This window comes from Manis pentadactyla, chromosome 2 (genome assembly GCF_030020395.1).
Source record: "Manis pentadactyla isolate mManPen7 chromosome 2, mManPen7.hap1, whole genome shotgun sequence".
NCBI classification, from domain to species: Eukaryota; Metazoa; Chordata; class Mammalia; order Pholidota; family Manidae; genus Manis; species Manis pentadactyla.
The window spans coordinates 162,502,908-162,523,092 of NC_080020.1; the positions used below are offsets into that span (position 1 = coordinate 162,502,908).

Below are 20,185 nucleotides of genomic sequence, written 5' to 3' on the forward strand. Positions count from 1 at the left end.
TCATTCAGCTGGTCCTGGAGAGGCCAAACCCTGGCAACATGTTTTGCTCTGACTGAAGTCACAGGAGCCTGCTTTATGACTACAATGGCAATTCGTTAATTTTGAGTGAAAACGATAACTGACAGGCACAGCAGCTGTTTGTGTTGGCTGGTGAACACATGCTTTTCCCGCAGGGAAAGGGGAAGTATTAAGTAAAAATGGTATCAAAGCAAAGGAGCCAAGTGGTGTTAGGGGAGCCCTGCTTGCTCTTCCCTGACTCGCTCACACACGCTCACACATGCACATGCCCTTCTTTCCCTCCTTTTGACCAATGGACCCACTTGTCCGGGAGAGACACCTGGGATTTCCTTCAGCTCCTGCCTCTCGCTCACCACCCAGTCCTACACAGAGCTGGCTGGGGACTCTGTCCCTTCATCTCTGTGCCCTCTCATCGTCTTTCAAACCAGGTCTCTCTGCTGCCACGCTCATACCTGAGGTTCCCATCATTTTCCCCTTGAATGTTACAGTAGCCTCCTGTGTTAGTTTCTTACTGCCACTGTGACAAGGTACCATGAACTTAGTGGCCTGAAACAACGCAAACATACTAGCTCCCAGTTCTGGAGGTGAGAAGGCCTGTGGGTCTCACAGGCTGGCTCATTTTGGAGGCCCTAGGGGAGAATCCATTCCCTTGCCTCTTCCAGCTCCTAGAGCCCCCTCACATTCCTCACCTCATGCCCCTTCCTCCACCTTCAGAGCCAGCAACGTTGCTTCTATACCATTCTTCCCTGGTCACATTTCACATAGATGGCAGCCTCTTGGTGACGGCCAAGCGCATATCCCAAGAAGTCTCTGGTTAGGAAGCTGCTGCCGATGCCATGACTGTGGACAGTGGCTGCCAGTTGCCTGTGCCTTTGGGACATTCCCTGAAGATTTGAAGTCCTAGATATCAGACTTTGCCTCCCTCAGAGCCCCTCATGCTGGTAGACTCTCCCCAAACTGGAAGGCTTTGATTGCTGGTAGGAAAATATAGATATATCTCTGCCTTCCAGTTACTTCTTTGGCTGCCTAACACCCACATTCACTCCTTCATCCATATTTTGTCTTTTAAAAGAAACCTCCCAACAAGAATTCTGTACAACTCATTTACTTGCCAAATCTGAATTTCTTCAGCTGAGTCCAGCTCCAGGTCTACTGTCTGGCAAAGCCCTCACCTCCTCTGGCTCTGACAGGGTCCAACTAATATTCAGCACTCCAAAAATTAAACCATCACTGACACACCCCATATACCATATTAGGGAGAAAAAGAGAATAAATAAAAATAAAAACAACCAAAATATTTAAATCTATACCTAACAAAGAAAGGAAGAAAACATGCATAGAATGTACAGTCATTAGTTCTGCAGGTTGTCATGTGTTCATAGCTGGTATTTATGTCTTTTGCTAGTTTTTTTAAGGGTAAAATCATAACTCTTGTACAAATATAAAATTAATGTGTCAAAAATCTTAACACTTCACACCAGTAGGGATGGCCACCATCCAAAAGACAAACAACAACAAATGTTGGCAAGGATGTGGAGAAAGGGGAGCCCTCCTACACTGCTGGTGGGAATGTAAATTAGTTCAACCATTGTGGAAAGCAGTATGGAGGTTCCTCAAAAAACTCAAAATAGAAATACCATTTGACCCAGGAATTCCACTTCTAGGAATTTACCCTAAGAATGCAGCAGCCCAGTTAGAAAAAGACAGATGCACCCCTATGTTTATCGCAGCACTATTTACAATAGCCAAGAAAAGGAAGCAACCTAAGTGTCCATCAGTAGATGAATGGATAAAGAAGATGTGGTACATATAAACAATGGAATATTACTCAGCCATAAGAAGAAAACAAATTCTACCATTTGCTACAACATGGATGGAGCTAGAGGGTATTAGCCTCAGTGAAATAAGCCAGGAAGAAAAAGACAAGTATCAAATGATTTCATTCATCTGTGGAGTATAAGAACAAAGAAAAAAACTGAAGGAACAAAACAGCAGCAGACTCACAGAACCCAAGAACGGACAAACAGTTACCAAAGGGAAAGGGACTGGGGAGGATGGGTGGGAAGGGAGGGACAAGGGGAAAAAGGGGCCTTACGATTAGTAGACATAATGTAGGGGTGGGGGCACAGGGAGGGCTGTGCAACACAGAGAAGACAAGTAGTGATTCTATAGCATCTTACTATGCTGATGGACAGTGACTGTAATAAGGTAGGTGGGGGGGACCTGATGATGGGGGTAGTCTAGTAACCATAATGTTGCTCATGTAATTGTAGATTAATGATAGCCAAAAAAAAAAAATCTTACTTAACTCATTAACTAATGAGCGAACCAGTAAGGTGTTAAAAAATAGTTCAAAGGAGACTCCAAACAATAGATTTATTATATAAGCAATCAGGAATGATGAAATGAATTTGCTATTTGATATTTAGCTGATATCTTGGGAGGTTGAGGAGAAGAATTTTACCTCCATTCAACCAAATTAATTTGCGTCTCTATGGACAAAATTATTTGCATTGCAGTCAGTTTTCTACAGGTCACAAACTTGTAAAGCCCAAAGGTATTGAAAAACAAGACACCTGAGTCAAGATAATTGAGAAGGATGTTCTGGACAGCACCCAGCATTCCACAGGACACCCATTCCAAAGTTTTTACAGTTTTTCCAACTACTTCCCTCTTTTACCAAAATGTTTTCCCTTTGCCCTGAGTTAGAGCTTTAGTGAGTGGGGTTCCTACTCAGGGGATGTGGTCTCAGTCTTCATTCCAAAGGAATCTGAGACCTTAGTAATCTTGCCTCTTGGGTTATGTAGTAACAATTCATTGATTTTTATCTCAGACAAGGCCATACTAGGAGATTTCCCCAGGGGATCCTTAACTTCTGTCCACCCTCTTGCTTGCCACACTGTGGAGCTACAACCCTGGCTCCCCATGATAATCAGTCACTCTATCTAAGCCCCTAGGTCCCTTTATTATTTGTGTCATAGTGGCATGGTGGTCTTGAAATGGCCAGGTAAACAATCTAGTCTCTGCTTCCATTTCACTGGAATCCTTTTGAATCTTTGGTAGAATATCCATCCTTCAGGTACTAAAATTATTAAAATGCAGACCTCAGGTTTGAGGATGAAAAGCAAAAATGTTGTGAGTCAGTCTGACCACGATTCTCAAACTTTAATGTGCATAAATATACAAAGGATTTTTTTTTTAATGCAGATTCTAATCCATTAGGTCTGGGGTGGGCCCTGAGATTGTGCATTTCTAACAAGCTTCTAGGTGATTCCAGTGGTGCTAATCCATGAACCACACTTTGAGTTGCAAGAAGCTAGCATTAGGCTTAATCATAAGAATCAACACCCTCATCTCCTTGGTTCCTGAACTGTTAGATTCTGGCTAAGATGCAGAAGCATATGTTGGTCAGTGGTTCAGAGAAGAAGCTGCATCCTTCAGACCAGATCATCAGCTGCACAGAATGCTTCCTGTACCCTGGTTCTCTTCCTGAACTCTCTAGAGCTGATGCAGCATAATGCAAGCCCAGCTGCTTCAGGGCAGGTGTCAGGGACTCCCCAAAGGACCAGCCTATTGTCTTATTCTTTTGCTAGAAAAGAGGGCCTTTGGTTAGAAGTGGTGGATGCATCGAAATGAAAAGGGCCCTTACAGACTCAGCTTGCTATACGGCTGCCAGAAACACGGCAGTAGGAAAAGCAAGTCCACATGCAGAATAAATGGATATTCCAGAAAAAACTCTATGCTGCCCTTACTGTGAGGGAAGGGGTCCACTCCCAGGAGATTGGTTGATGCCTTAAGATATACTACCATCCTGGAGATCTTGATCCCCACTGCTGGCACCTTGGTCTCTGGGCAGTGGCCAGGTCAGCTGTGGGGAGAGAGATTCAGCATTTCAAAGCCCACATGATACCCCTGCTGCTTCGACACGGCCACTGGTACAGGGGCCAATTGAATCGGCACTATTGTCCTGAAGAAAGAGGCTAACTGGCATCCACTTGATTACCAAGAGCCTCCTCTGCCGCAGGAACTTTTACAGTGAGCCTTAGCACAAGACACACACATCTGGATTCTGTAGACCCATTCACATCTTTCCCAAGCTACCTCTACACAGTCTTTTAGTCTTGTCCTTCCAGGTACCTCATCATCTATCCAACCCTTACCTGGTGTTTTAAAATGCCCCCAGGATTGGTTTTAATCAGATATTGTAAGGCATGCAAGCACAGAAGTGACTGTCACTGAGAAGAAGTTTCTACTCATTCCCTAGATGTAGGAGGCACAGCACGCCATGTGGGGCCACATGGGGAAGCACCAGGGTCTGTGAGGAGCCAGAGGGAGAGCAACAACCTTTATTCTAGTTTCTGTAGGAAAGTCAAAGTAAGGCAGAGTAAGCAGATTTAGGATTGGCTAGTTTAAATAATTATAGCAGCCTCTGGGGTGCTGGGACCACCCCTGGTTGTTCAGGGCCTGGTCCTGGGGTGGTTAGAGCTGGAGCATATTGGCTTAACCTGTGAGAGCTCCATGAAGGAGGTAGTTTGGAGTATGGACTCTGCATGGGTCAGTTTACATACAAAGGAGTGCTTAGAGCAAGTCTTTTGCTGTTTCTAAAAATTAGGTAGTCCTGGAGGGGCCGTCTCTCCTCAGTGAGGTCCCAGACGCCAGAGCATTCAAGAATACAGAAAGTAAGAAAATAGAGGTAATGCACCTGGTGACAATATGAACACATTATCTCAGGACACTTACTTGCAGGCTAAGTGTACTGCTCAGAGTTCTGTCTGCAGGGGAATTTCCCTTCCCCACTCTCTCAGGGCTCCCTCCCTGGTTATAAAGCTGTCCATTGTGAGCTTGAGCCAACAGACAGTGCAGAGTCTTCTGCAAACCAAGCTCAAACTCAGCCATTTAGCATAGCCTGTGAGGCTGAAGCAGGGACCAGATGCAAGAGGGAGTGTGAAAGGCTCAAAAAATATTAGTGCAAATGGTGCAGGGAAGGGTCCAAAGGAGGAGTGAGGCTGAACATTCTACCTCCCCAGCCCATAAGGGAGGCCTTTTGCAGGCTGCCAGCAGCCCTGGGGGCAGAGTCTGATGGACCATGAGGCCTCAGTCTGCCTCGTGGTTCTTGGGAGGTCCCTGGGCTCTGCTTGTCACCCTCTTGCTGTGGCCTAGGGTCCCCGCATCTCTCCAGCCGTATCATCATAGTCTATCCTGGTGTGTTTCCCATATTTCAAGAGTTGAATCCTTTCCAGTTTCTGCCAGCTTTTGATAGCTTTCTATCACCTTCAAACAGTTGTTTTTAAGTATTTTGTTCAGAGCTTATTATCATTATTGGCAGGAGAGGTAGTCCAACACAAACTACTCCACCATTACCAAAAGCCAGAGGGAGCAGACTGAGGAATTTTGACTTTATTCTTAAGGGTGGAAGGTTTTAAACTGGCGAGTAGCATGCTTTTTGGGAGATCAGTGTGGGAGTGGTTTGTAGGACGGGCTGGTGAGGGGAGAGCCAAGAGACAAGGGGAGCAGTCAGGAGACACAGCAGTGCAGCAGAGGTCGTGGAAATGGGAAGGATGGTCCCATGGGTGCATTTTTTTTTTTTAATTCGGTTTCTGTGAGGTTTGGGGCTTTCCCACAGGAAAGGGTTCTTACACTTAAGATCCTAGTGAGGATTACCACCATTCCATCCCAAGAGTCTGGCCTGGTTAAAGTTCATGCCAGGGTGTGTCTCTGCGAAGGCCTGGAGAGTTTACTCACCTAGAGTTAGTCTTGGAAAAAGGACCTGACTGAATCCTGGGTCACTCTTGGCTTACCAGAGGGCTACTGAAGGTCACCCAGGGTCTACTCTGACCTTGAGCCTGGATCAGTTGTGGACACAGCCTGTTTGCCCCCAGCCCCAAGGTCTGCAGTGTAAGTGGACACAAGCTGGGAAAGGAGAGGCAGACGGGATTACACATGTGGATACACTGCCTGGACATGCCTCAGCATCCACCATCTGGGCCTGTTCCTTGACTTTTCCTGCTAGCTCTGTTACCTTCTCTTTTGACAGGTCAAATGGATGATGTACTGGATTATATTTGCACTTTTCACCACAGCAGAAACATTCACCGACATCTTCCTTTGTTGGTAAGTGCTCTGAAACTTGGGGCTTTTCAAGGGAAGTGGTTGCCGGGTGTCAGTAGAGAGGTGGGAAAGATGCAGACACAATCTAAACCTTACATCAGAACAGAGACACAGGTGCAGGGATGTTCACGAACATTTTTAATGAATTAGTCTATAAAGTTGTTCTTCAGTAAATATTTATTGAATGAACTTTTAAGAGCAGGTATTGTTCCTCTAATGCTGTAACAGCAGGCAAGGTAAATAGTTCCTCAATTGATGGAGTTGGTAAAGAAGCATTCATATGTTTAAAAAAAAATGGAATAAATGAAACAGTGCCCAAAATGTGCAGTAAAACTAAGTTTCCCACCCACAACATTCACTCTTACCATAACGACTATTCACAGTTGTATGTACTTTGAAAAATTTTTTGAAATTCTTTCTTTTAATAATAGTATCATATAATACATAACAGTTCTTACTTTATTTATTAAGTTTAGTTTTGAAATACTTTCATGTAATTATAAATAGATCTACCTATTTTTTAATAGCCATATAGAATTTCATGGCATATATGGACCATAATTTATTTAATCCTTTGTACGGACGATTTTTTTTTCTCTTTTAAACAATGCAACTATTAACAGCCAGCTATGGAGCAAGTAAAAATCATAAACTAGGTCTATGTATTGATATATTGTTTCTTCTTAGGTGAAAAAGGCTGTCAGTATTTATATTTAAAGGGTTTGAGTTTATCTGTGCACAGGTATGCTTAAAGTAATGTGGAAAATACCCATCAGTTAACTGGGACCATGGGATTGTTTTTGCGTTTGCTGTGTTGTATGAATGTTTTGCATGACCAAATACCATCAAAGAAATCAAAGAAAATAATATACATATTTCCATTTCTGAGAAAGAAATCCTTACCCAAAAAAGGATCAGTGTGAACTTACCCTCTGGGATGTCCTAGGCCAAGGGCCAGACCTGAACACCATGTCTCCGAATCCTGTTTTGGGTCAATGGCCTTAATGACTTTAGTATTTCCACCGAAGGAGCCTGGCTTTCATCCCTCCTGGGAGAAGATGTCTCAGCTATTGTGGCCTTGAGATGTAGGAGAGGAATCTGGATTACCTAATTTTAATATGCTTGTGCCATCCTGCACTGCCCTGGCCCAGAGAAACAACAGACTCAGGACGGGACTGGGTCTCCAGGAATGGAGAAGGAACTCTGCTGAGCCCTCTTTTGTCTTCCTCCAGCCCCAGGGACTGGCACTAGGAGTCAGACCCCATATTGTGCAGAGCTGCCTTGGGACACTCCTGTCTGTCCCATGGGGATGAGGGTAACAGGCCATGCCCAGTGAGGATGTGTAGTCGATTAAACATCATGGCCAGCCCCTCACGTCCTCGTCTTCCCTCCCTCTTAACAATGTCCTCTGTCTGATGCTGGGTGGCCTCCTCATCTCCTCCTATCCCTTCTCATGAAAATCACAGGTGAATAGTAATAGCTCTTTCCCAGGGGTATCAGCAGTTCAGTCTTGCTGCTTTTGGCTAAGTGGAAACCCTGTCTGTTGATGGATGTGCCCTCTCTAGTAGCTGGAATATGTTCTTATCCACGGCCCTGGAATTTTACAGTTTCATGCCTAATGAGTGCTCAACAGCTATATCTAGAGTTGATTTGATTTTGATTTGGGGAGGTGTATTAGTTTTCTATTGCTGCCATAACAAACTGTCATGTATTTAGTGGCCTCAAACAACAGAAAATTAATATTTCAGTTCCTGTGAGTCAGAAGTCCAGGTAGCATCAACTGAGTGCTCTGCTCACAAGGCCAAACACAGGGTGCGGGGCAATCTGGACTCTAATCTGGAGGCTCTGGGGGAGATTCCACTTCCAGGCCATTCAGGTTATTGCCAGAATTCAGTTCCTGTGGCTGTAAAACTGAAGTCCCCTTCTCCTTAATACGCACCAGTCTCTTTCAGCTTCAGGCCAACATCGGCATGTCCAGTCCTTCTCATGCTTTGAATCTCTGTCTTCTGCTACTAGCCAGAGAAAGATCTCTGCTTTTACTTTTGTGAGGTCATTCATCTAGATTAGGCCTATCCCAGGGAGCTAATACCATCTCCCTATCTTAAAGTTAGCTGATTTATAATCTTAATTACATCTGCAAAATCCCTCTTGCCTTGGTAAGAGAATATATTTTTGAGAGTAACTCCAAGATGAGGTCATGGGACCAGAACTCTGCCACCACAGGAGGGCATGTGACACCTGGTGTATTTGGAGCATGTGTGCAAGTATGGACAGGTGCCCCCTCTGTTGTTGATCCATTCAGAGGCCTCACCTGGCTCCCCTTGGCTTGAGCTGTCCAGGTGGCTTATTGGTGGGAAGTGAGGGTCCCTTGCCCCTCCCCTAGTGCTCTGAGCCCCACTTCTGATGTGAAGGGGTTGGGAACCCTATTTGTCTTCTTTAGCCTATTGCCTGGCCGTGCCCTCAGCCTGCTTTTTCTTTTCCTACCAACTTCCGGGGATTAGAGAGCATGTCTTCTTCTGGGAGAGCCCTCCCTTCCCCTCCTCCCTCTTTCCCTGGGGTGGCATAGGACAGGTCCATCAGACAGACAGAGCCCTGTTTTCCTAACAGGAACATGGACCCCAGCTCAGCAGCAATGAGCTCTCTTCACAAGAAAAAAAGGGAGGGCAACTTTTGTCCTTCCTGGGAGCACCAGCTGGCTTCCTGGGAGCATCTTTTAACTTCCATTCGCTTCCAGGAGTGGAGACAGCCTCTCCTGTTTATAGTCTTTCCTTCACTCTTGGCTCACCCCCGTTGCCCTCTTCCCACTCCTCTCTGGGGGAAGTTCCCTCTTCATAGTTAACTTTTTAAAAAATGTCCTGTCTTGATGAAAACAGCAATTGTATATGGTCAATATGGTCACAGAAGAGAGAGCACGGTGGCTCTCTTATAATTTGTGTAGGTGATTTTATTTTAGTTTTCTAAAAATTATAAAATGCTTCATGCACATGGCAACATGAAATCAAAACAATACACCAAAAAGTCAGCCTCTCCTCCCCGAAGCCCTCAGTCCCCCTCTCCAGAAATACCATTGCTTAAAGTTACTTGTATTTTCTTTCAGAAAATTTCTTTATGCATTAATTGCATGTATTTTTGACAGCCTCATCACTTGTCCAGCCATCTTAGAAAGCATTTATATCCCCTGGAGTGTGAAGGTGTTACATTGGAAGGGTGAGGAGACCACAGTGGTCCCATGCCCTCCGGTGCTGGGCATATGCCTCAGAAGCTATGCAGGAAATGTGTGGTTGCATCTGGCCCTTTTTCTTCAAATACATCATAAGTCAGGATGACTCCATGGGCTTATCATCATAGAATGAGTAGGGTCTACCACAGGAACAAGGTGAAGTCTGGGATGGTAGTAGGTCAGCTGGAAGCTGACTTGGTTAAGGGTGATTGTGTTGGTAGAGCCAGGAGGCCCCAAGGCCTTGGGGAAGCACAGAGTCTGAGTGACTCAAACTGGAGACCCTTATGATACCTGACAAGGATCTGGCCTTAATGTGACGATTCCAGAGCCAGTTTGAGATAATACCTAAAGTATACTGCTAATGGGTGGGTGAAGCAAGGTGTAGGAGAGTGGGTATAGAATGGTGCTTGGTGTGTAGGGCATTCTAAGGGAGTCATATATTCATTCCCATGTGATTTTATATCAGCCCTAGTCTACTTCTGGAAGGATATGCCAGAAACTGATAATGTTTTTGCTTTTGGAAAAGGGCTTGGGGGTCTGAATGGGAAAGAAACTCTTTATTGCCTATTCTTGGACATTTAGAAGTTTTGCAACTATTACATTGCACACAATACTATTTAAAAAACATGTCCATAATAAACAAAAAAGCCGCAGTGTGGCAGGTCCCCTTGGGATTATCTGTGTATCTTGTGTCAATGCCTGAGCTTGCTGGACTCATTTGCTTTCCCTTGGGGCTGGCAAGTACTTGTTTTCAAGACAAAACTCACTCCATTGTTAATCACTAGGGGGTTCAAGTGTAGTAGAATCACGCTTCTGCTCTTTAAGCCCCATTTCTGTTTTTGGCTGTGAAACACAAACAATCTTGACATGAAAGTGTCCTCTATTTGCTGAGGAATGTTCAGGAAAAGGCTGCCAGAAGCAGAAGGCAGCAGATCAGGAGACCTTGATAAGGACAGGAGTGGGCATCACTGCTGGTTTGCGGGTCTGTGTGAGGGTTAAAAGGCTCAGAAATGAAATTGCCCTTTATTTTCGGCTCCCTTATCAGAGAGGAATTTACTTTTCTGATTCCTCAGACTAGTACAGTGTCATTTTCCCTCAGAGCATCATGTTTTAAGGGTACCCAAGATTTGTTTTAATCAGATATGCTAAGACACAGAGACACAGAAATGACTGTCGTGAAGGCAGGTGTTTGTTATATTCACTGATCCCTGGAAACAGGAGGCAGGGCATGCTGTGAGGTCTGTCAAGAGGCAGAGGTAGGAAGTGTGGGCAAGAGCCGTTTTTTGTAGTTTGCATGGAAGAGACAGACAAGGTAGGATAAACAGGCTCAGGGCTGGCTAGTCTGAATGGATCTGGAGTGAGTCTCTTTCCCATTCAGACCCCCAAGCCCTTTTCGAAAAGCAGAAACATTATCAGTACCCTAGTTGCCTGGTACTGGCCCTGGGGTGATAAGAGTAGGTGGATCCTGCCCTGGAGTGTGAGAGCTCCAGATAAAGGAGGTGGTTAGGGGTCTGGGCTCAGGATTGGCTGGTTTGTATATGAAAGGCTTGCTTGCAGGGAGCTGCTCACTGTCTTCAGGAACTGGCTAATCCTGGGAGGGGCAGACTTTCCAGAGTCAGCAAGACCCCAAGATGTCAAAGCATCAGAAAACAGAAAATTAAAAGACATGGTTAATACCCATCAGGACAACCAAATATGGTTGCACAGGTTGTTCATAGCATAAGACATATGGCCAAGAAGGTGAGTGGGGCTGAAATTCAGGTGAAACCCAGTTTGCAAGCCATGTGCCTGCATCCTGTGGAAAGGGCCGGCCTTTTCTGTATAGACAGAGGCACTGTGTGGGCTAGCAAAGGCTTGTTATGGCGCTTGTTTCAGGTTGCTCTGATACACTGTTTGTGATCATTTGCTCCATCTCTGTTTCCCTGACTGGACCGTCAGTGCCAAGGAATCCAGAATCTTGTCTGTGCTTCCCACTAGACTGGATGCTCTAGGAGGGCAGGGATCAGGTCCTTGCTTCCTGTTGCTTCCTCGGTGCTCAGCGCAAGCTGCCACACAGAGGGGCTGGGTAAAGGTTTAGGGGATGAGTGAAACAGATGGTTTGCAGGACTAGAAACGGCATCCTGAACGTTTCTCTTTCGGCACTAAAAAGACCAAGGTCTGTTTGCCTCCTGTTGACCTGAGTAGGGTGAGCCCCACCCTCTGTCCTGGCAGAGGTGGGCTCCTGTCCCTGCCTCTTTTGGGACCAAGCAGACAGCCAAGAAAAAGCCTTTATTCTCTGTTTGGAGATTCTACTGTAAATCCTTCAGGTATTTCTGGCTTCTTGGCCAGAAAGAAATGAGTGAAAAGTGATGGCTGGGTGTTGGAGCCCAGCTCCAACCTAAATGAATGGACCCGGGCAGGAAGTGCCAGCTGTTGCCAGACATGGCTGCAGGGTGATTATCGAGGAAGAATCTGGGTTCCTGGCTTGCTTTGGCAACAAAAGAAAATCCAAATCCGCTTTCAGAAGAGGACTTGGGCTTGCACTGCATATGTCCACACCTTCACGGGTGGAGAAAGGAGGAATGTAGGGGCTTGCAGCCGTGTGCAGTCAGGAGAGGTGACTGTGCCCACCGGGCCTTGGCTCGGCTTGTCCTTCACAGGCCAAAGGCACTGATGCTGAGAACCTAACAGAATGTGTATTTTCTCGTTCTCTCTAGGTTTCCATTCTATTATGAACTAAAAATAGCATTTGTAGCCTGGCTGCTGTCTCCCTACACAAAAGGCTCCAGCCTCCTGTACAGGAAGTTTGTACATCCCACGCTGTCTTCAAAAGAAAAGGTAATTTATGCTGCTCTTCCTGTCATTCCTTCGAGCAAATGAAAAGTTTTGAAAGTGGTAAGTAAAAAGGGTAGACTGTTTATTGCAGGAAACCCTCGATTGGCTCTTAGTTGCCAGTGAGTTCTTTCTGATCTCTTTTGTTTTAATCTATTTTTCTGACATGTTTAGAAACAGTGGTGAAATTCTCAAAAAATGATGTTATTTGTCATTATTAATTGTAAAACGTTCTCTTAAACTGAAACAAAAGACAGAAAAGATCCACTCATAATTCAACTCCCCACACTGAATTTCCTTCCTTTTATCAGGCTCAGATCTTATCCTTTTACAGATATGGTTTTTACATATACTATTAAAAAATACTTTTATAACTTAAAATAGGTAGGAAAACTGAAGCTAGGAAGATTAAATGATTGGGACTTGCACCCAGATAGCCACTAAGAAAGACTGGAATGTAAGAAAATTCTAGTACAATGCTTGCATTATTGTTCAGTAATAAAATGTATGCTACTAATGAAATAGCTCCTGTTTTGGTGTTACCAGTTGATAAGTAGGTAAATATTAGAAAATAGTCATAATCATTTGTTCTGCTTCAAAATACTTTACAAACATCCTTGAAATAAAAATATAAATTTGTCTAATGTCAGAGATAGAAAAAATAAGACAGGGAGAAATTGCAGGAAAGGGTCAACTCTAATGTTTGAAGAATTATAATTCACAACTTGTGGAAAGACTTTTAATTGTAAGCAACTTATAAGATAATGTGACTGTCTATAAAATGATTTTTTATTTGCCATCGCCAGTGAACCTAATTTGCCAGATTTGCTTTGAACAGATTGTTCCTGCTTTTTAAAGGTTTCATATGGTAATAAATGCAAAGTCTGTTAAAATTAATATTACCTCCACCCTACTAATTTTTGATAACTTCTATTTTTTTATTATTATTTTTAAATTTTGGTATCATTAATATACAATCACATGAGCAACATTGTGGTTACTAGATTCCCCCCATTATCAAGTCCCCACCACATACCCCATTACAGTTACTGTCCATCACTGTAGTAAGATCTATAGAGTCACTACTTGTCTTCTGTGTGCTATATTGCCTTCCCTGTGACCGCCCCTACCTTATGTGTACTAATCTTAATGCCCCTTATTCCCCTTCTCCCTCCCTTCCCACCCACCCCCACTGTCTCTTTCCCTTTGGTAACTGTTAGTCCAGTCTTGGATTCTGTGAGTCTTCTGGTGTTTTGTTCCTTCAGTTTTTGCTTTGTTCTTATACTCCACAGATGAGTGAAATCATTTGGTATTTGTCTTTCTCTGCCTGGCTTATTTCACTGAGCATAATATCCTCTAGCTCCATCCATGTTGTTGCAAATGGTAGAATTTGTTTTCTTCTTATGGCTGAATAATATTCCATTGTGTTTATGTACCACATCTTCTTTATCCATTCATCTACTGATGGACACTTAGGTTGCTTCCATTTCTTGACTATTATAAATAGAGCTGTGATAAACATAGGGGTGCATATGTCTTTTTGAAACCGGGATCCTGCATTCTTAGGGTAAATTCCTAGGAGTGGAATTCCTGGGTCAAATGGTATTTCTACTTTCAGTTTTTTGAGGAACCTCCATACTGCTTTCCACAGTTGAACTAGTTTACATTCCCACCAGCAGTGTAGGAGGGTTCCCCTTTCTCTGCATCCTCACCAGCATTTGTTGTTCCTAGTCTTTCCGATGTTGGCCATCCTAACTGGTGTGGGGTGATATCTCATTGTGGTTTTAATTGGCATTTCCCTGATAATTAGCGATGTGGAGCATCTTTTCATGTGCCTGTTGGCCATTTGAATTTCTTCTTTGGAGAAGTGTCTGTTCATATTCTCTACCCATTTTTTAATTGGGTTATTTGCTTTTTGGGTGTTGAGGCATGTGAGTTCTTTATATATTTTGGATGTTAACCCCTTGTCGGATATGTCATTTACAAATATATTCTCCCATACTGTAGGATGCCTTTTTGTTCTGCTGATGGTGTCCTTTGGATAACTTCTATTTTTATGCACACCAGTCTATGTAAACTTTCTTTAAAATAAAATTTTTAAGTGCACCAAAAACTCCCAAACCCAATCAACAAAAAAACATAGAAACAATATTTGTAGTCTGAGATCTTAAACATGTTTGCACACAACCATTTCTCTTTGGTCTTCTTAATGATCTGTGAATACAACAAGATCTGGAGTTTAATTCTGTCTTATGACTTAGAACAAATTCCCAAGAATGGGATTAGTGGGCCAATCATTTGATTCATGAATTTTATTATATGGCTTTCTAAACTGGTCGTGTGATAGGGTTCTTTAACATAAAATAGGAGCACTGTTAAGTGGCTTTATATATTCATTTCTGTTGGTTCTGAAAGTGGAATTCTTTGGACTTCGACGGGAAGGCTTTGAGGGAGCATATTCCTTGGATGAGCTGACTACTGTAGACATCTCTGAGGATTCTTTTAGGAAAGAAAGACACAACACTTCCTGTCTCAGAACGGTGGATTCTGAGGAATGGCAATATCCCTTTTGACCTGTTATCAAATCCATACTCTTCCTACTTCCCTCTCCCCAGATGCTGGGCTTCCCGGAAAGCTGCCAGTGTTAACTTCCATTGAAGTGAAGGTGACTGACTCTGAGGAGCAGCCAGTATAAACTTGCTGTGGTGACTTCCTGGGGAAGCCCTAACTAAGGCATGAGCCAGGGCTGGCTGCCCCAGCTGTCTGTGTTCCTCAAAGCAAAGGAAATGCACTGATGTGCTGAACTGCAGACAAAGCTGAGGCCAAATGTCATTGTCTTCCTGAACTCTGCAATGAGCTGCTGTGATCGCAAAACAATGAAGCAATCCAAGCCAAACTGAGTAAGCCCAAATTGAGGCAAATTTGAATTAAGCCAATATTTTACTGGGTTTTAGTCCCTGAAAGAGACTTCAGTCCTTTTTCCCAACTCACCTTTGCCTTGTGATATGATGCTGGATGACTTCTCATTTCTACTTTTATTTCATTATCTGTAAAACGATCTCTCTTATCAACAAAATAACACCTCTCTCTATCTGCGTCCTAATGCCTCCCGTCAGTATAGACTTGGGGAGTTTTTGGATATAGTGTGAAATAGCTGCAGAGTAATCTAACTTTAGAGCTGAAAGGGCCTGACCCCCTTGAGATAAGGAACTTGACAATAGTTCTCGTTTATTGAAACGGTCACTCTGTTAGGTGCTTTCCTGGAATGATCTCATGTAATCCTCATGGTGCCCCATGAGTTAGGTACTATCACTGTCTTCCGTTTTCAGAAGACAAAACCGTGTGGACGCTAAGCAGTTGCCAGGGTCTGACAGCCAGTCAGTGGGAGGTCTGAGGTTAGACACTTGATTCTTGGCATTCTGTCTGCCCCAACTTCCCTCAGTATCTTATGCAGTGGCTGTGTGTGGAATGGTAGGATTATCCACATCCAGGACCCCCTGCAGCTTTCCTAGAAGGTTAGAGGACTTTAGGGACAGTAAGGTGTTGCTCAAAGAAAACCTGTGTGGGTCAGTAAGTTGCGGTTTTTTCAAAATTCCTTTTTCCATTCCCTCGTATCCCTTCTGTCTCTCTCCCTCCTTCTATGTACACATACACTGCCCCCACCAAAGTGCCTATGACTTTTCAGTCCCAGTGAAAATTAGTGATTGGGCAACCTGCCAAACCCAGCACTCGGGAGCGAGAGAAAACAGATTTCTGTGAACCTCCGAAATCAATGTACCTCTGCTTTTCCTTTGACAGGAAATTGATGATTGCCTGGTCCAAGCAAAAGACCGAAGTTATGATGCCCTTGTGCACTTTGGGAAGCGAGGCTTGAACGTGGCAGCCACGGCGGCGGTGATGGCTGCTTCCAAGGTACTGTGCTGGGCCCCGACCACCACGGCTGCTTGAGCATCTCAGTGCCTCCCGCCCACCCTGCTCGTCACCCGTGCAACTCCCTCAGGACAGGCTAAGGACCAATCAGTGGTTCCACATCCTCTCTTGGGTCCCTTTGAAAGTCTGGTGGAAAACTGTTGAATCTTGCCCCCAGAAAATTACATTCATGCAAACACACACACACACACACAGGATGCATGCAGTATGCAGAGGTTCCCAGAGCCCCTGCAGCTCATCTGGTTAAGAACCTACCTCTAAGCTATTTGGAGCTTCAGCCTAGGAGAAAGAGAAGAGGAAAAGAGGAGTGAACTCTTCTCTGCATTCCCAGGGTGACTGGGAAAGTCACCTGAACTCTGAATAGACAGGTGGAGAGGCTCCCTAGGTGAATGGGAGAGTCCGTGCTCCTGTGGCCCAGCAGATCCAGGGGAGGGCACCCAGTGTCCCAGGGCAAGTGGTTAGGTACTATCACTGTCCACACTGACATGAGGATGGTGTGTGAACAGCGGCAATGAGAGGTGGAGGTCCGAAATAAACACGGGTCTTGTGGGATGTTATGGTGTAAGCAGTTCCTTCCTGCTCTTTCCATCCAGCCCCGTTCACAATCATTATGTGATCATTATGTGATCAGCCCTGAAAGATTATTGGACATGTACTCTCAGAGTAAATTCAGCAGATCGCCCTACTGTTTGCTGGTGACAGTCCCCCTTCCTCCAAATCCAAATGTGGGTTAGGGATCTATAGTCACCTGGGGGTGAGAGGCAGTTATGGTAGTGTTATGCTAGTGTCTGAGAGGTGAGTTATATTAGCAAAGGGAAGCTCTAAGTCCTGGGAGGTGATGTGGGCATTTCTGGGAAAGGTGGTAGAGCCTTGAAAGGGTTTGGAAGAGGATGGGAATACAGATCTCAGTGACCTGTGGGCTTTGAGTGGATGATGGGATGGAGGTGCCGACAGCCAGCTGGGTCAGGGAACTGTGCAGGGTGTTCTGTACCCTGAACGAGAAGCACATTAGGAACATTTCTGGGAGAAAGACTTAGCACCAGGGGGCTGAGTGTTTGTTTAAAAAGCACCTTCTGCTTGAAGTCAAGGAGTTCTGCAGAGAGAGGCTGGGAGAGTGGAGAACCAAAAAGAAGGGATCCCTAATTCAGAGGACCAGTTCCCAGAACAGAGCTGTAGTACAGAGTGCCACTGCTCCGTACGGCTGTACCTGGAGGCTCCTGCCCTCCGTGGTGAAATAGTTGCTGGCTATGTGATGGATCCCAAAGAGTATCTTTGGAGGAGAAATTCTACTTTGGTATCCCAAAGAGATGTATTAGATTGTACAAAAAGCAGTGAATTCCAAGATCCTTCTATTTGAGATACAACTATTTTTTTGCTTTTCTATTTTTAAGCTGAAAGAAAAGGTGCTAAATTCTTAATTCATCAGGCCAACTTTGCAACATAAAACTACAGGAGCCTTCTCGGTCCCTCTCTCCACCCCATCTCCTCTGCTTCTGAAGCCTGAAGGAGGATGGGTTACTGCTCTCCTCAGCCCAGTCATGGAGCATAAATGTGGTGTATTTTTCAGGGTGGCTCAGTACCAGTCACCCGACCACCCAGCTGCGCGTGTGTACATTTTATTCTGATGGTAATTCTGTAGGGCCATCCTTTTCCAGGTCTGCCTCCAGAGTCTTGATCTCCTCTTGGCCAGCCAGTGCCAGCCCCTCAGACCACCCGGGAAGACCCCCACCGGGCACCTTACAACAGCTACCCTGAGGGATGCTCCAGACAGTCTGAAACTTGCCTCAGGAAATAACTGCACGTTAGTTCTTCCTAGTTGGACAGAAGGAGTGAGGAATGCCTACTAACTGCTGAATTTGGTTTCAGATGAGAAAATGTTTTGCCTTTTGGGGACTTTGCTTTTCCTCTCTAAATATAAATATCATGAGAGGGAAACCATCTTCTCTTCCAAATATAATGACCTCTATTTTTGAAACAGATGTATACTTAAAAAAAAAAAAGAAAAAAAATGAAGTAAAAGCCAGCCTTGCCGGAGGGTAAGTCTGGTTCCCACAGCAACAGTGGATCACTCCAGGCAGGGGTCAAAGGGCGATGACTCACCAGCGGGTCCAAATCTGGCTTTGATGTCCAAACCACCTGGGAAGCTTTGTTTTTCATTTTTTAATAGATTCTCAGATGTACTGATTCAGAATCTCAGGCAGTGGGCCCATGAGTCTCTATTTTTAACGAGTTTCCCAGATGACTTTTAAACAGCCAGATTTGTACGGGTCACTGCCTGAGGCCCATCCGGAGCCATGAGTGCGCAGGTGATTTCTTTAACATTCCTGGGATGCAGATTTAGCTCCTTGGGAGCACCGACCTTGAGAATAAGAAAGCAGGCTCTTTGCATGTATGTGAATCTTACTTTCCTCAAAACTTAAAAGCCAGTTGGGAAATCTTATGGTGAGAATATGAAATCTTCTGCCCCTCTTGTCGTTCTCCAACAAGCCTAGCACAGTGCACTGCACCCAGCTGAGCCCTGCACAACAATCTTGCTAATGACCCCAGGGGAAGGAGAGCAATTTTGTGAAAAAGACACCCTGCCAAGTCACCCATGGCGAGGGTGACTGTATAAATGTGAAAGAGGTGCTAAAATAATTAGGCCAGGACAGCAGGTATAAACTAGGCGTGTCCCAAGCAGACAGGGATTTATGGTCACCCTACTCATGGCTCTAGTTTGCATCCCGGGGACCCTGCCTCTCTCCTCCCAGAAAACACCTTTGACTCACAAATCAGTTCTCACTCTACATACCTACTATGTTCAGCCACATGGGTGCAAGGTAACTGAAGACTCTCATAGTTCAGAAAGATTAAAAGGAGGCGGGGATCATGCGACTGAATGAGGGAGCCTCACTCCTCTCCCCATCTTCTGCTGTTTTCTTCCGTCCTTTGATGGTTCCTGTCTTGCCAATGGGTTTCAGCCCCAGACAAGTTCACTATGGATTCAATGAGACCGAAAAATGACAATGGAACATCCTTAAGGTGAAAGCATTTATCCCCAACTTTATTTTCATAGTGGCAGGTCAATCACTAGAATCCTGTCCACTCAGAGTGAGTCTGCATGCAGCAAGCCGGTCTCTGCCTCTGGGCCTCTCTACCCCCACAGCCATCTGTCTCTGTCCTCAGCGCTGCCACCTACCTCTCCAGTCTCTGCTCTCCTGCAGCCTTGCAGCCCTGCAGCTGTAAGCAGCCCAGAGCACTGGGCAGAGCCCTTTCTATAAAGTCAATAGCAACGTATTGCCCACATGTGTGTAGTTAGCTAGCCGACCAGGGCCAGGTGAGAATCTTGGCCACAGGAACCTTCACTTTATCCACACTCCACCCCTCCAGGATTCTTGCCTCTCAATCTATGTGCCCTCAATCCTGTGCAATTGTCCCTGTTTGAGGAAGCTGGAACATTGTAATCAAATTCCATAATAACATAATAACAACAAAAGCTATGATAATATACAAATAACAAAAATTAAGACAAATTATAATAACCCTCAAGCCTGAGGAGATCCATTGCCACCAGCAGTCATTCTTGCTATATTCAAACCAGTTCTACTCAAATGAATTAACCAAAAGGACCATGGGTGGGCCTTATAATACCCACCTTTCCAGCCTCTCCAGCAGAAAGTCTTGCAGACACACAGGTCGATCTTGTTTCTTTGTCTCTGGCTTCTGCTTCATCATCCTCAGCTGCTGGAACCTTTACTCTGGTTTCAGTTGTTGCCATAGCTCCAATAAGTTCTGTTTGACTTTCCATCCAATTTCTTTCTGTCTGCTCCTGCCTTTATCAAATCAACCCACATCTGGGTCCTCGTAACCTTCACAGGGCCCTTTAAATTCTTCTTTTGAGTAGCAGACCGTATTTCCTTTTGTGCTTTCAGTGCTTAAGCCTGAGGATAGGAGCAGAGCACAGAGTGCTCCACAACCTGGGGAGGGGGCCGCACCTCTTCTGGAGGAACCTGCAGTTGCTGAGTCTTTATTTTCTTTCAGGCTTTCCACCAACTTTCAACTGGGTGGGGTTTCAACCGAGGAGGGGCCTATGCCTCCAGCACCAGCAGGGCCTTCACC

The 20,185-nt window shown here is 44.8% G+C and overlaps 1 protein-coding gene across 4 annotated transcripts in view; it reads left to right on the forward strand.

Annotated features, from left to right (window-relative positions):
• The window catches only part of REEP1 (receptor accessory protein 1), a 97,411-nt gene that overhangs the window by 51,914 nt on the left and 25,312 nt on the right, over positions 1-20,185 (forward strand). For all 4 annotated transcript variants that reach the window (XM_036931162.2, XM_036931164.2, XM_036931163.2 and 1 more), the window contains exons 3-5: positions 6,053-6,129; positions 12,043-12,163; positions 15,956-16,069. In XM_036931162.2, the coding sequence (XP_036787057.1) occupies positions 6,053-6,129; positions 12,043-12,163; positions 15,956-16,069 (312 nt within the window). The remainder of the gene's footprint in view (positions 1-6,052; positions 6,130-12,042; positions 12,164-15,955; positions 16,070-20,185) is intronic.